This window comes from Anoplolepis gracilipes, chromosome 1 (assembly GCF_047496725.1).
Source record: "Anoplolepis gracilipes chromosome 1, ASM4749672v1, whole genome shotgun sequence".
In the NCBI taxonomy this organism is placed as follows: domain Eukaryota; kingdom Metazoa; phylum Arthropoda; class Insecta; order Hymenoptera; family Formicidae; genus Anoplolepis; species Anoplolepis gracilipes.
The window spans coordinates 11,729,681-11,747,642 of record NC_132970.1 but is presented as its reverse complement, the minus strand read 5'-3'; the positions used below and the strand labels follow the sequence as shown (position 1 = coordinate 11,747,642).

The 17,962-nt window shown below is 29.5% G+C and overlaps 1 protein-coding gene across 5 annotated transcripts in view; it reads left to right on the top strand.

Annotated features, from left to right (window-relative positions):
- Smr (nuclear receptor corepressor smrter) overlaps positions 1-17,962 on the top strand; it is a 75,497-nt gene that overhangs the window by 2,400 nt on the left and 55,135 nt on the right. For all 5 annotated transcript variants that reach the window (XM_072889697.1, XM_072889547.1, XM_072889617.1 and 2 more), the window contains exon 2: positions 13,344-13,638. In XM_072889697.1, the coding sequence (XP_072745798.1) occupies positions 13,364-13,638 (275 nt within the window). In that variant the 5' untranslated portion in view covers positions 13,344-13,363. The remainder of the gene's footprint in view (positions 1-13,343; positions 13,639-17,962) is intronic.

Genomic DNA, 17,962 nt, shown 5'->3' with positions numbered 1-17,962 from the left:
GAATGAATATATCTATCTCTGTTTACATATTCAATGCCTTAACAAGATGTTGAATCTGCAATACATAATTACTCTTTATTATCATTTTTAATGATAAAAAATTAAAATTTTATAGTAAAAATGCAAGTAAAGAAATGTTTATTTTTATGAACATTATTCAGTTTTCTTCAGTACATTTTCAAATCTAGCACTTGTAACTTAAGTGACTCTTTATTTTCTTTTGTATGAGTGGAAAAAATTAGAAAATGCATACAATAAAAAGCTTATTTTAGAAAGTTGCACTTAAAAAGACCTTTAGAAAAATTCTCGTTATCTGGAATTTTAAACAAAAATACCTAAGGGAATTTTTTTACAAGATTGAGTAGACACCCTGTCATTTATTATATAGTAGTATTTTACTTTAACGATATGTCGCACAGTGTATGTACGATAAATATCGTAAAAGTATATTAAGAAATATGATCTAGAATAGGAGCATTATTGTTTTCAATTATCCAAAATTATCTCGCGCACGATATATATTTCTCGTCGATTTGGAACATTAACAACGTCCCTTTCCTAAGGAAGGTTAAAATATAATTGGATATTTTAATGGTATCCACAAAATAACGTTAAATTATTCAGAGTTTTTTTTTTCAAAATTGAAGAAAGTAACAGTAGTAAAATTGAGAGGAAATTTATTTATTTTTTTTTTTTTTTTTTTTTTCTGCGAACACATATATGTCCCGCTAACTTCTATAAATTTTTAGCCGCGCGCACGCAAAACCGGGCGTGTGTCTGATCCTTTACAGGTAACGACCTGTCGGTTGGCCTGTGTGTTGCGTTCTTGCAATATATGTGCGTAAACTCTGCGTTATACTGGCTACTCCGTCAGGCGAGCCCGTCCTTCTTCTTTTCCGAGCGTAAGGAAAGATGGCCGCCTGTGTGTACAAACCGCATAGTTTGTCCGTCTTTCTCTTTCTGCCTCTCCCCCCCCCCCGCCCCTCTCTCTCTCTTTTTCTCTCTTTCTTCATGCAGTTAGACGAGACGCAGACGCTGACTGGCAGGCCAACCGACGGACGGTTTTAGAGAAAGTCGAAGCGAGAAGTTAGAATACACCAGGGGGTATAACGAAGGACACATGTCTATTGTCGGGCGATAATTTTTAGAATACGTAAGTTAAAAATATGGTTGACGACTTTTTAGAAATTTGAGCTAGTAAGAAGCAGCAGCTTCCAATCTGTTGAAAGCTTATATTGGAATGAAGATTGTAGATTTCATTTTTCATATAATTAGAGACTAAGAAGCTCTCGAGTCATAATGAACACATATTACATTTCATATTTCAAATTTTAGGGTCTCTTAAAGATCACAGTATAAGGGCCATAAAATCGAAAATCCGGCTGTGTGAAGCATTAAATTAAATTAATTATATTTGTGATATAAATAAACTTTAGAATTTTAACGCGATTTTATAAAATTGATTAAAGAGGATATTGTTATTTATTAAAATAACTACGTTAAATTAATTTTAATTTTAGATCTGATCTTTGTTGTTATAGTCTTTTTATTTGATAGAGTAATTTTACCATGTGATGCTTGGATACGACGGCAATGTTTGATCGTTTTCTCGCATGATAGTTTTGCTGTGGCAAGAGCAAAGTTGTTTTTTTTCATCACGTACTCGAATGAAGTTTCGCAGTCGTGCGTCTCATCCACGGCTTTCTCTTCGCTGCGTTGGATATAGTTTCGTATCCGGCGTCGATATGTGCGACGTCGCGTCCTTAATTAATTTATTTTCCCTCGTTTCCGCGCGCGTTTGTCGCGCGAATATCCTCGAGGCCGCACGTCTCCCCCACGCCTTCGTTAATCCGGAATCCCCCAGCACGGGAAATCAAATTTGAATATATAACATAATCAAGTGAATGCTAATTAAAGGTTAATTTGTTGCTTCAATCTCAAATTTTTTACGTGGTGCTGATTTAATCGTCGACATTTTTGGAAAAAAAAAAAATTATAGCAGAAAAAAGTAAATATATCAGAATTATTAATGAATTATTTTAAAATACTGTAAATAAATTTTAAAAAGATTTAATTTTTATGCTCCGACACGGAATCTTGTAAGGATATAAAAATTGAAGTTTATAATATCAATTTGATATTAAATTATTATTTCTCAAATTGATTACTGAAATATTCTAGTTTAGAATTAGTTGTTCGCGAAATTTGAGACTAAAGCAACAAATTATGTTGTACATCGAATTTGATTTCTCTTGATGGAGGTGTCAGGTTAACGGAAGTTTCAAAGTGTGCGATCATTAACACTATCATATGCGTGATTCACAGACGGGCGATCGTCTAATGTAGCCGGTAATGGTTGGCCAATTTTAAACTAATGTCTTAAAATGATGTAAAGTGATTATTATTGCTTTCCAGAAAATTTAAGTGAGCAATTAAGTTTACGAATAATAGATTAACAAAATGTATATTACATTACCTATCAATAAGTCGATGCTTCTAGGTTTTTTCCTTGACCACTCCTTTATGGCATTTACACAAGACTCACTTATGAAAACACGGTTAATAATAATCACGCATTCATAAGAATACGATGATCACACGATACTTTCCACATTCGAATGTTAATCACACGATGCGCATTTTATTTTATATCACGATGGGAGAAGGCAAAAATCACAGATACACATCACGAACGAATAGTATATAGATATACTTAAATGATAATTTTGTTTTTTTTTTATTATATTTTTTTTTATCAATTAGTTGTAATAAATCGTCTTTAAGAAAAAAAAAATATGAAAAATATTAAACACGACGACGTGTACATATTCGGCGCTTACCTTCCCGTGCGAGTTTCGTCGCAAGAATGACAATAAGGTGAGCGCGTATAAACGACAGCGCCGAAATTTTGCAGCGTATAAAGCACGATTGTTTATACGTGATCGCTTTGTTGACATTCTCGCGAGGTTCAAAAACGAAAAGAGTAACAACGCGAACCACTTCGTAAATCGTAGTAGGTATCTATCACGATAATAATTCCCTACGAACATTATATTTATAATACAATTTATAATACAATTAAATAAGCAATAAAATTGTAATATATATATATATAAAATGTATGCATATATAATTTGTTAACAAGATAGCATTTTGTAAATTAGGTTAGGCAATCTGTTGAATGAATCATAGCTTTGTACAACTGTGATTTTTGCATTCCTGCTTTGCAATGTAAAATAAAGTGCGTTCAAGTTGAAAATGTGATCATACTTGGGTGAATACGCGAACGATCATAAATTAACCATGTTTTCATGAGTGAGTGTATGAGTACTACAAAAGAACAGCAAATAAAAATGTAAATAAAAAATAAAAAGACTAATTTTTTTTATAAAATATATATATATATATATATTTTTTTTTTTTTTTTTTTCAAAAAACAAGTTTCTTATTTCAAAATGTTTTTTTCTTATATAAATATGTATTTTTAACATCTTTACTATCATTAAAGAGTATCGGAGACTCTTATAATCGATTTCTTCTATTCATTTAAAATTCCTGAATGGAAATATTCTACAAACTAATCGTTTCTCCCTGGAAAACTTAGGATTCTCAGAGATTTCTTTTGTCATAATCTGGAAAAATCAAGAAAATTTTATGGAATTTTATTGGGATTCGGGGAATTTTTTCGAAAATTCTCTTTTGGATTTTGCTCTCATGTTGTAAATAGTCAGCTGCGCGTATATGAAACTGGCATCTCACTTCGTGAAAACTCATTAATTGTTGAGAGTTCTGGCTTTATTTTTAATAGTTATAGAGTTCTTAATAGATTAAATAAATAGTTATGACCATAAAGAAAAGAATGGCTCGGGATAAACTGAGACGTCAAGTTCACGCTGCGTCTTTGTCCGCTGACGAAAAAATGTTGTAAATTTTTAAATTTTTTATCAGATTTTAAATGTTTGAAAATTCTATTTTAATAGTTCCATAAGAAGTTTTATGCATAAAAATTATTAGAATATTAATTAAACAAATCGTTTGAGATGCCGGACATATAAGTACCGAGGTGAGACATTCGTATCTCCGCTTGTTATAATAAATTAATTGTGCATATGTACAGAAGGCCGCATTAATGCCTTTACAAATAAATTTTTGGACATATCGACACATTTATATATTTTATACATATACAAAAAATGTATGTGTTCCAATATGTATAAAAGGATTAATGATCTTTTCTGTATGTATATATTATAGAAATGGTAAATTTTATATTTGTTATTACCTATGTATTTGTTTGGGCTTCAAAATATTTAAATAATTACAATATTCTTAAAACAATAATTTGTACATATATAATATTATTGAACTCGTATATGCATATAATATTATTGAATAAAAATATCGCGTGATTACTTGTATATGTATGTTACTATTGTATATTTCATGATTACAAATATTATATATTCTAATTTTTATTATTATATTTTTTCCGTGTTTAATAAAAATTACTATTATATTATTTCATTGTGTAGCAAACAATATAGAGAAATAACATGTACAGCACGAAGCGTATTAGGGAAAAAACATTGCGGACGATTCCCGACATTGGTCGACGGTTGCTACTAATATGGTCCGTCCCTAAACCGCTACAGCGCGAATATATAGAGATAACATAATAATAATAATAATAATAATAATAATAATAATAATAATAATAATAATAATAATATAAATAATAATAATAATATATAAAAAAAATAATGTAGAATATATTTAATAAATATATTCTAATAATTTTTACGCATAAAATCTCTGAAAGTTAAAAGTGATTACAGAATAACACTGACAATAAGACTGACACGAAATCTCATTAAAGCTAATGATCTATTGGAATACGACCAGCGTTTAATTTGGCAATTTAATTTGTTTAATTATTATTTTAATAATTTTTACGCATAGAACTTTTGAAATTTAAAAGACTGTATTTTTCCTTCGTGTAAATGAAAAACATTAAAAAACATATGTAATAAAAAAATTTATTTTAGAGAAAGTTGTATTGAAAAATCTTGAAAATATTCTCTTTACTCAGAATTTTGAACAAAAATACCTAAGCAATCAGGGAATTTTCAGGAAATTTTTTTACAAGGTTTTAATAGACATCCTGATTTTATTTTTTATTTTACCTTTTCGAAAACAATTTTAGTGGCTTAATGAGATTTTTGTGGTTAATAAAAGTCTCATTAATTCACTAAAATTATTTTTGAAAAAATATAAATTAAAAATACAAGAACTTTAATTTTTCATTATATTAGCCAAAAAATATGAAAACTAATATTCTATTTAAAAAAAATTGTTTTTTTTAATGAAAAACAAATTTTTTGTTAAAACGGATTTTTTTATATCTTTAGCAACGAAGATTAAACTATAAAGGAAAAAGGAGAAGGCATCGCGTGGGGTGGGATATGGAGGGGAGATGAAACTTATAATTTTACTAATTTATATTAGTTATAATTAAATTTTACTGTTTGATTATTTGTCCGATAATATAAACTAGCAATAATATAATCCGGCAATATAACTCGCTTTACATTATTTTGAGACATGAGAGTTTAGAATCGGTCAATGATAAACTATGTTTAGACGATCGTCTGTTCATGACTCGAGTATGGTTAATGTTAGTGATGGTGTACTTCAAGATCTTTAATCTAGCACCTCTAGAGAAATTAGATTCAAATGTAATTAAGTTCTAGTGTATTGCTCTAATCATAAATTTCGCGACAAATAAATCATAGTCTTAAAATAAATTTGCGAAATAATAAAAAATGTTTCACTTAATGCAATTAATTGCTTTTTTCGATTTTAAAATAATAATTTGCGAATTATTTATTCTCCAGATATGTCAAATTTATTGCTCATTATTTAACTTAAAAAAATAAACAATCGACAAATAAGGTGATACTCTAGCTTACCGTATAATATTTTTAAAATATATTTGCGAAAATTTGGAACAATTAACAAAAAATGTATAGCAATTAATTTTAGTATATTTGTTTGTTATTTATGATTTTCTTTTCGAAAATGCTAATGTAAGTCAATATCATATTTAATATCAATTTCCTGTTAATTGGGAGCAATAAATTTAAAATTACACTGACAAATTAACACGTTATAAATTAGCATTTGTACTTACATCATATATTCGAATTTGTTTTTGTTAATAGGAGTGTCAGGTTAACGGAGGTGTTTCCCTCGCTTCTCGCGCATCTACCCCATTTTTTGCGTATTATATAGGACTCCGATCCTATCGATCCCACATATTCCAATATAAAACGGCCGACGTGTCGCGACAACCGGAGAAACGAAGAATGGGAAACGAGTTAGAATGGAACGATACCGGTGGGGAAAGTGTGGAAACAGAATAGGGAAAATGCAGAGGGATGCGTGCGAGGGAAAGAGAGAGAACGAGAAGGATGCGCAGAAAAAGAGAAAGCGAAATGGGAATATATAGAACGAAGACGGAAGAGATCTGTCGGTGACCCGCGGAAAGTCGCCGACGTACATACATACATTTGTCATTTTACATTTTCACATTTGTCATACTGAAATTTTTTTTATTTTTCCCCACACAAATCACATTCTATCTGAATAACTGCAGGAGATCGAGGGATGTGATAAACTTATGTAAATAATGAAAATATTATAGCCGCGTGCTATTGATTTTTCAAATAAACGTGGATTTATAAGAGACACTTCGTAAATGTGACCAATTATCGACATAATCGACTAATAATACGTTGATTCAAAGATAAAGAACCGTGCGACAGAAATATGCGTTTCGATAAAGCTTCTCTGAACTCCATTCGTAGCGCCTCGAGCAGTTCCGCTTTAATAGCGGAATATTGTTCGGATCATTTTTAATTTTGCACAGAAAACAGATGCATAATGTACCTAATACACGTGTACACATATATATATATATATATATATATATATATATATATATTATATATACCACTGGTAAGATTCGCCGCGTGCGAGCGTTCTGATAACCGTACCGGTGGATGTGACGTAATAATGTTCTCCCGGAGAGAGATTACTTGTCATCCGCATCCATCCGGCTCGTTTACGTTTGCTGCGAATGAGATCTCGTATCTAGAGGATATTTTCTCTTGAATTTTTATTCGCGTTCACTCTCTCTCTCTCTTTTTTTTAATTAATTATTATATTTATTTTGCGCTTGCAATTAATATTCAAGAATAATTGCTTTTGTGTTGTTAATCAGTTCCATGTTCAGAAATTCAGTATAATTGATAGGGCTCCGGCTTTCTCTCTTCTCGGAGGTATTCTAAAAGTTCTATGTTTAATTTCTTATATATTTAAGAAAGAAATTCTACCGCTTAAGCTTAATGTTCATTTGAGAATGACTCTCGACAATACTTTTCTTAAATAGATATTCTCGCTACTATAGTCGTAAGATTGATAATCTTTTTCATTTCAAACAAGAATTTTACAAATTGAGTCGTAATACTTTAAGAGAGAACTTTGAAGCACATTATTCAGAATTTTCAAGGAAATTAAAATAAGTTCTAAATAACATTTTCTCGCAGTGCGATACAGTTGCGTACGAATACAAACAACATTATTAAATTTAGCTCGATGATGTAATAATTAAGTTTCCTCGATTGATTGAATATATTTCTCATAATTTCACTCGTATACAGCGAGGACGGAGTGTAGCGTGTTTCAAACGTGTTGCTCGATTTGAACGTCTGCATTTACCTCGATTCTGCTTCCGTCCGTGCAAAACTTACGTCACTCGTGAATTTCATTTGCTCTCGATTCCTTCTCTCGCTTGCATTTCTCCCGCTCGCACATCGATTACTATTAGAGTGCCGTTATAACGCGACGTCTATTGCACATCGCGCGCATCGTGGACTTTTCCTTTCTTTACGGAATTGCGGCGGGTTCGCGTGACGACGGTCTGCTGTCTGCTATGGAACGACCGCACTACGGTCTATAAACTATTCTACTAAAGTTTGCAGCTTTATTTCGATAGAATGGTCAGGGTGTCTATTCCCTGAAAAAAAAAGAAACCTGCGAAACCTGAAAAGTTCAGGCAATTTTCCTAAAATTTTATTGGAACTCAGGGAATTTTTTTTTTAATTCTCTCTTTAATAATAATTTTGCTCTTACATTGCAAGCAGTTAGCAATCTACTGATAATCCAAACTGTAACTTATATGTTAAAAAATTATACATTATAAATATATTATAAATATATATTTTTTTATATATTCAAAATTAAGAAAATATTAAATATAGTAAATTTTTATTGTAATTTTTATTGAAAAAAATATAAAAAATGTTATGCAAGTGAAAATCTTATTTTAGAAAATTTACCAAATAATCTTTAAAATGTTATCTTAACCTGGAATTTTGAATAAAAATACGTAGAAGATTAGGGATGTTTGAAGGAATTTTTTTTTACAAGATTTGAATAGATTTCCTGATGGCAATATTCTCCGTTAATGTTAGGCCCGCATTTGGTTCCGCAAATATTTCAAAATGTTTTGAGTAACACGATTGTGTCATTTTTTAAATGAACAGTTGTTATGGACATATAAGAAACGAAAAATATTTGGAATATAGAGTGTATAAAGTTAGCATTTTGACATTTTCAGTGTTCATAGAATTCTAGCTTCCTTGTGAAGAGTTTAGGAGTATTTTATAATTAATAAAAAGAGTCGATTAACAAATTTGAATTCGAAAATCGAGATCGAATAAGTAGTTTCGATACATTTTTAATGTTTTCTCATCTATTCGTACAAGTTCTTGCTAATTAAAAAAAATTATATACTTACAAATATACAAATTACGACTCTTTTGTGAATTTTCAAAAATCTCAAAAAAGCCGAACAATTTTCTCGTTAATTATCCTATTGCTTTTTATTATTAGGATTTTTATTATAAGAATTCAAAAATACAGAGCATTCATCAAGACCTCTGAAAATTCTTAAAATATTTGTTTTTGGAACCTTGAAAATTGTTGTAGAGAGCGTAAAACGTTGAATGTCTCTCGTAAACCTCTTTTTCTCTCTTGATTATATGTTAAAAATATATTTTCTATCTTAAATGTTATGTTATTACTAGTTACTATACTTTTTATTATTACATTAGTTTTTATGTTTTTGTTTTACTAGTACTATAATACATACAAATATATATATATATATATATATATATATATATATATATATATATATACATATTATATATCTAAACTTACTAAATATTATGTTAATTGCAATGTGATTGATGCATATTTTGTGTTGCATAATTTTATGTAATTTGCTAAATATACTAACGCATAGCTTGAAACAAAGATTATTTATTTTATCTATCTCGAATTAAATCAGTGTAAAAGTTTGATATGATTTTTAACTAAAAATTTTTTATTAAGACATAATAAAATAATTTGTTAACTAATTATATAAGCTTCACTATTTTCTATAATATTTTGACAACTTAATTATGTAATTAATTAAAAAATTGTTTTATCTTTCTGCAATAAAGTCAAACTTTAGTTAACAATCGAACTAATTTTTATTATACACTGATTCATATTCAATTGATATTCTTATTATTACGAAATCTTTCTTGACTGTAGTTTATATACTTCTATAAGAAACACTGTGAGTCTTCATACACACACACACACACACACACACACATATATATATATATATATATATAAATAGTTTTATACATATATACATATGTACAGTTTTCGGAATTCTAAAGTAAACTTATAAGGTTTTGAAATAATCCAACATGATAAGCGACGTATTAAATCTTGAATGAAAATTTTTTAACAGCTCCAGAGGTGAACATTTGAGATCTGAGTTCTGACCAGTTATTAGTAAATTCTGACAAATATTCTTATGTTGAGAACAGATCGGAGTGAGAATCAACGTTTTATGCTCTCAACAATAATTTTTAAGTCGCGCAGGCAAACGTTTTTTGAGAATTTTGAGAGGTCTTGATGAATGCTTTATATAATTTTTGAAATGTTTTAATAAAAATTTTCATGATAAAAGTAGTTAGATTAAGAAATAAATATCGAAATTATCAACTAAATATTGGAATGCTAACTTTACACACTTTTGGAGGAAAAAATTCATCATTATAGCAGAATTAGACGACGCCTACGAAAAATTTATTTTTAATTAGACGACTATTACTCTAAAAATATTATTAAGCCTATATTACTTTAAAAATATTATTTTGTTTTCAATATATATCAATTAGATTTAATAAATTAATAATTAAAATAACGATATACATATATGATGTTATATTTCCTTTAGTTCGTTACGTACTGTCTGAATTCTTATATCTTATTATTTTAAATTATAATTTATTAACAATAAGTAAAATTATATATTTATTAAATACAATAATATTTATAGGCAAAAAAACATTAGTTATTGACATAAAGATTATTTGTATTGCTAGATTATTTCTTCATTGGTTATGCACACATACTTAATTAATAAGACAAATTGATTTAGAAAATTCTTATATCTCAATATTTTAAAAATATGTATATTTTTATATTTTAGGTTATTCATTCTTTCATAATATCACGAACTAAAACGTAGTATTTTTTATGAGTAATTTATACAAAAGAGAATTATACATTTGCAAGTATAAGTATACGTGCATATGCAGCTCGATTTTAAAGTTTCTTGAAATCTTAATCAAAATTCACGATATTAAATGAAAATATACGAGGATCTTAAATCTTAATCTTAGCTTGATTATTTTTCTAAAATCCTCCGAACACTAAAGTAATACGATATTTTTGTTTTATAGCATATATTTTCTTATTAAAAACTAGGTCATCAATTATCATCGCATCTTTCTTTCAAAGGGAAGGTAGTGGTTTTAAATTTTAGAATTTCTAAAATCGAGGACAAGTCGTGTCAATATTTTGCAAATTTATATTATATATTTATATTAAATATTTATACGAATGCATTGATGTATCAGCTAATTTTATTAGTAAAATAAAATTCAACTTGTTAAATATAATTAAATATTTTAAATTTAACTCTCTCTCTCTTTTTCTCTCTCTCTCTCTCACACACACACACACACACACACACATTTAAATTGATTGATAATAGAAAAGATTGTTTTGTGGGATTTGGAGAGCATTGTTTTGCGAACGTTATATTACTCGATACATTTTGGCGGAAACATGCGCATAAATTTATGCATCGCATGGAAACTGCACACGTTTGTGTTGTATTACGCTTTATCTATATGCAGCACTTATTCGTCCACCATATCCCCTGCCATCCGACATGAATATATGTATTACCATATACCTCTAAGTTTATTTATGCTAGCCATGTGAGAATTTCTATAAATGTGCAACTCATGCCAGCGTGTTGTATACGAGGTGTCTCGTAGTGTCTGTAACCACGATATAAGTCTGTTCGACAACTTTGAGGTGATAAAATTTGCAGATAATTAACCCTTATTCCGTACTGATGGATCATTTTTGTCTGTGATTTTTCTAACAACGTCAATTTCTCGAAAACAAATAATCATAAAATAATATATTTAAGTAAATTATTTTTCAAATTTATTATTTTAGTCTTTATTTAGAATGTTCAAAGAAGGTATATACAAGTTTTCAGATTTTTTAAAACACTTTTACATATTAATAAACTTATCGAAAATACGCTGACCCACCTGTACAGTTAGAAGGTGCGAAAAATAACAATACGGAGTAAGGGTTGAATTTTCATGAATTTTGTGGTAATTTCTTAATCTTGTAAGTTACAGTAATTGCATCTTTATTTCTCTCATATTTCGTAACAAAGCTTGAAAAATATGGAAATATTTTATATTCCTTTATATTTTCCGCTAATTGTTTTTCTAAGACAATTATCTTCAATTCTTCACTTTATAAAGCACACTTTGTGCCGTTACAAAAACACGAAGTGAGTCGACAAGAAATTCGATCAACTTCCCGTTTCAGATGTAACTGTAATTGCATACTTACGCGCGATACACGTTCGTTTAATCTCCATACTTGTACGATTGATACTCCGTACCATTACGAAAGGAAAGGCACGGTAAACAGACCGTGTGCGTTTCCGCAGTGTCACGACTGGTCCCTATTGATGCATTCAATCTATTCAAGCCGAGTGGATGTATGAAAAAACTATGTCGGTGATAATTGAGCGATATTAGTGACGCGTATGTATCGTCATAATTGAGCCGCTATTGATGGTCATAATAGTCTACCGATAGTTCAAGTCTTCTGTGATTGTTATGTTAAAGGACAACTCTCACTTGATTTAAATATTGTATTTAAAATGTGCAATATGTAAAGGAATTTTTTCTTAAACTTTTATTGTAAAATTCCTTATTTTTATTTGAATGACAATTATTCATATTATTATTATTATACATTTATATGTTATAAGTTGTAAGTGTACACACAACATACCCATCGGAAAAATAGTTTTAAATGTGAATTCCTAATTTCCATTAGCTCTTACAATTTCTATAATTTTTGTTCTAGAAAGTTCTTCAACACAATACAGAGAAAATTTTCTCTTAAGATTTACTCTAAAAATCATAGTGATTTTGGGACAATAAAGCATCTTAAAATATTTCATAAAATTTTTTATTTATTGTGTTGTAACAAAATATTAAATGTATTCGGCTAAATTCTATTAAAGTATCTTGTATGTATAAAATTTCAATAATTTGTTAATAATTAATATTAATTTTATAAAAATTTATAAAAAGTATTAAAGAAAAAAGTTTCATTTTTTAAAATAAAAAGCATGCAAAGTATTATAATAATAAAAATATAAGATATACTGCATATATATATATAGATATTACAAAAACAATATTATTTTTAATGAAGTTATAATATATTTTTAATTGCTCATTGACAATACTGAAAAACTACAATCTATATTTATAAAGAAATGCATTGAACTTTTATCATACAGTTGTCTACAATATTTAGATGGCAAGTTATTGTCCCAAGGTTATTAAAAATAGAAAAATAGTAAAATTTATGTTCAACTATAAATAATTTTCTCTGTGAATTTTCATTTTATTTTTCACTCGGTTCATCGTTTTTACTTATTTTATAGATTCGAATATGATTTTATTTATTTTTTTTCGTACATTTTTAATTTATTCTTATCTTAAAATTCCCGCCCTCCTTTCTTTCGATTGTCGAGTGATCTCGCGATTCAAGATGAGAATATCTATTTTCTACAGCTCCGATTTTTCTGTCTGTTTCAGTTCACAATGCGCTAGGGGTGATGGAGACAGTGGGCAAGCAAGTTCAGGTAGTGAGCGGACTGGGGGGTCCGGTGGGCCCTGTGGGCCCAGTTGGGGGAGATTTGCATCACCATCATCACCCTCACCCGCACGCCCATCCTCCGCACCCGCATCCCCACCCCCACGGTCATCCCCATGGATCCCACGGCCACTCGCTCGTCGGCGCGACGTCGAACCCCGGTAGGGGTCAAGCCCAACCACCCGTCTCGCATAATCAGCACGTACCTGCGAGGTCCACTCCCGTACAGCTGCACAGGTAAGTCTTTTCTATTGTATCTATTAAACATCGAAATCACCGTTATTGACGTCTCTATAACTACGCGAATATAAAATATTTCGCGCAAAATAGAAATGATTAATAAAGATTGCGCGATAACGTCTGAGAAATATTTTCCGATCCACCAGAAGGCCACCGAAGTGACTCAAAACGTCTTGCGCGCTCTTGTTTGTTTGATAAACAACCACTATAAACAATTACGCGTTTATAAATGTACTCTTAAATTTTTCCTTAATTATAATAATTAAATATATTATTGATATAATTTTAATAATAAAATAAATATATTATTCTTTAATTAATATTACAATTTTATATCTAAGAAACTGTATTTTCACTTATCTCACATTCTTCTCTCTTTCTATAAAGTTTCCTTTAACAAAGTATTTTTTAGAAATATATAGGCCCGTTAGAGAGAAAGAACATTCTCTTGATTCTATCGAAATTCTAAAAACGAGTCGCATTATACACGATGAATAGAGAATACGAATTGAAAGCCGATACGATCGACAGCGCGGCATATGTATTTTAAGAAGGAAAGTCCACAAATGGGGTCTGACATCGGGGATGGTTAGAACGAAGAAAATAGGCAAGGGACGCGTGCAGGAACGTTCGTGCAGGTGCCAGGCTGTCAGCCGGATATTCGTACGAGATGGCACGTCTTTGAGAACGAAATTAAAAAATACTTCCTTTTTTTTTTTTTTTTTTAAACGTTTGTTCTAATGAAGATCTGGATCTGACGCAATGACCCCTGATAAAGATCGCGTAGATTTCCGATTAGGACACCCGATCATATGAAAATGTTATCATACGTGTCCAGCTCTGACAAGGAGCTTACTCGTAGATTCATTTCAAGATTGTTGCTCGTACAGAATGCTCACACATACACACACGCGCGCGCGCGTACGTCTTTTTTTCATTTCAAAGTTGCAATACAAGAATAAAGACGCGTTTTGCGAATTTCCGATTACAAAAGTATGTTACAGCGTACAAGAAGCAACACCATTTTTATATAACCATCGCCGCGTTACTAGTTATCTCAAAACGCACGTGTCGCGGTTTTAATCACGTCTCTTTTAGTCGGGAGTTATCTGTTTTGTTGAAAAATCGATAATTATTTAGACTCCTTGGCGCCAAACTATGCAAACGATAATTCGCGGAAATTCGTTATTTACTAATGTGAATTTTTCGCGATTTTTTTGCTTTAGCGGTCATTTGCGTGATTATTTTTTTTTGAAGTTCCTCAATATTTAAATTAGTTCAGCGTGAGCCACGAAGGCCAGACACGAATCTTGCCGCATGATATAACGCCTATACATGTACACACGAATGGGCTAATTCGTGGGGCTTTGCGTTCTTTGATTTCGTCAAAAAAACTGCTACGCTGACGAAAGTCAAAGAGTTCGAATATAAATTTCGCATAAATTGTGAATACGAGTATAGCCTGATATTAATTATAGATGCAAAAAATATAAATATATTAATTGTAAAAATATTTTTTATTATTGTAATCTCATAGGTTGCAAAAATAGAAGAATACGTTTTATACGTGTTTTATATGTGTTTAATCGCGATTAAAAAATACTTTTAAGAGTAATAATAGCTTTCTCTCTCTCTTTCTCTCTCTCTCTCTCTCTCTCTCTCTCTCTCTCTTTTAATTACAACTAATTAAGTGCAATATGATTTGTAATGTTTTTTTTTTCTAATTTACACTTTAGAAATCTAAACAGTAAGTCATATAATGACAGACGTTAGAGAATTCTCAGGGAATTTTTTTACAAGATTTGAGTAGACATCCTATTATGGATTAATGAAAGCTTCTATTTTGACAATCACTTTATTAACTTTACTATTGAGTCATGCAATTGAAATTGAAAGACACGCTTTAACGATTAGATCGACATGAAATGTAATTTTCGTACTCGTTCGAAATATTAGATTTTTTCACAAATCTCATTGTGTTACAAAACGCGAATAATTTTTCTCGACAATTTTATATCATTTATATAAGAAACTCACGTTACTTTTGTCCTATACTGCTTATTACGCTGGCGAGTACTCGAATGTTTATATGAATAAAGATATGGGATCATTACGACCTTTCTACACGATATCGTACAAAAGACGTGCAAAAGGCAAATAGATACTTTGAAAACAAGAGAACGTGACTGCCATTTTTTCCTTATATTTAATGTCTCTACGTAAAGGCGTCGCTATGTATTATTGGCATTTGTAGTTGACGCATCGACGCTAGATCATATCTCCGAGAGATATAAAAAAAACTGTTAATTAAAAACAAGAGATTCGTACATAGACTATTCGATAATAAATAACGTAATTTGTTTCCTTTTTTTCCCCTTTCTTTTTTCTTTATTTATTTAGATCTTTGCGACAATTGCGCTGGTGTATTTTTTAAGGACTACTCAACATTTAAAATTTATTTAGAAATATGATTCATTATTTATATTTGTAAAAATAAATATCACATCTGCGTGTGTTATCGTCGATACTATAACATTGAAGTGCGCGTTAAATTTCACATTTATTTTTAACCGAGATAGAATTGACTGAATTTCATTAGCATGGATTTTTTGTATTTGCACTTGTCGACATATTTATCGATGATACTATATATTGAGATTATGTATATTTCATCATATATAACCTACATATTGCGTCTATATATTGAGATGATACTATGTACTAAGATATGTATATTTTATCATATATGTATATAGTTATAGATCACCTAACGGAGAAGGTGAGAGATATTTCTGCCTGAGACAACGCAATCTGCGCGAAGTTCTAACTCCGTGAGGGTTATATAAGATGACGCGGCTTAGAATACACTTTATATACGAACCACAAGCCTCTTGGCTCGATTTGCATTATATTTTAAGCCTATTACATAGTGAAGAATGCAGTAACGCCGAAAAATTCATAACTGTACAATACGGAATTACGAAGAAAAAATGCAAAATTACACACACACATACACATGTTCTCTTTCTCACTTTTATTGTAACGTGTGCGTAATGTCATATTTATTAATTTTGATCAGATTATATAGGGTGTCTACTTCCAAGAAAGATATTGAAAACCTCAAATTCTCAGGCACTTCTTTTTATACTTGGCATAGTCAGGAAATTTTCATGAAATTTTTTATTAGAACTCAGTGAATTTTTTGAAAAATTTCTCTTTGATAATTTTGTTCTCACATTGTAAACAGTCGATAAGTCAAGTAAATTTTATGTGTTTAAAATACGTTATAAATGTGTATTTTTGTTTATATATTCAATGTTTTAACAAAATATTGAATGTAAAATACATATTTTTATTATAATTTTTAATAATAAGAAAATAAATATATATTATGCAAGTGAAAAATATTTATCTTATTTAGTTTTCTAAATATATTTATAATACTCTCATACTTGAAACTTAAGAGGTTTTATATTTTTTTTTCGTATGAAAAACATTAGAGAATGCATGCAATAAAAAAATTTATTTTAGAAAATTGCATCAAAAAAGCTTTAAAATATCCTCTATCTGCAATTTTAAACAAAATATTTTAAACACCTATCAAGAAGAATTTTAAGGGAATTTTTTTTTACAAGATGTGAGTGGACATCATGTCATATAAGATTTAAATAGAGTTTACATCAGTCAGAAATGAAAAAACTGGTATAACTTGTTTGTCTTTATTAATTAAAAACACAACTTCTGGGAAGATGAAATAACTGCTTAGAGATATTTATTATATAAACAGAAACGTACAAAATTTTTTTTTATAATCGTACCTACACCTTTGATTTTTTCTTCTTGTTTTTACAATAGTCTGAATTTTTTAATAACATGCGCATTTAAATGCGTTATATTGATTTTATAAAAACTGACTTTGCTAAAAACTGGATCCGTATATCGCACTTTATAAAACTAGAGAAGGTCCATTTATTGATAATTTTTCTTAACTGAATGATTCACATGTACACTTATGTACATATCAATTAAGTATAATGATGAGAAAATATTCTAAGAAATATTTTTCAAAAAAATTATTTGTTATATAAAGAAGTGATATTACCACATGAAATATGTTTCTCGAAATATGCAAGATGCTCGATCAGTAGCATATCGCTTGTTCATTATGTATATTTTTCGATAAATTTACATTTACTTTTCTTTAAACAGTAGCGATATTTTTAACAGAATATTATTACATAAAAAAATGTATCCACAAAATGCAAAATCACCGCGCGAAGGTTGACGGTTTAAAATAATTATTACTTTGAATTGTCATTTT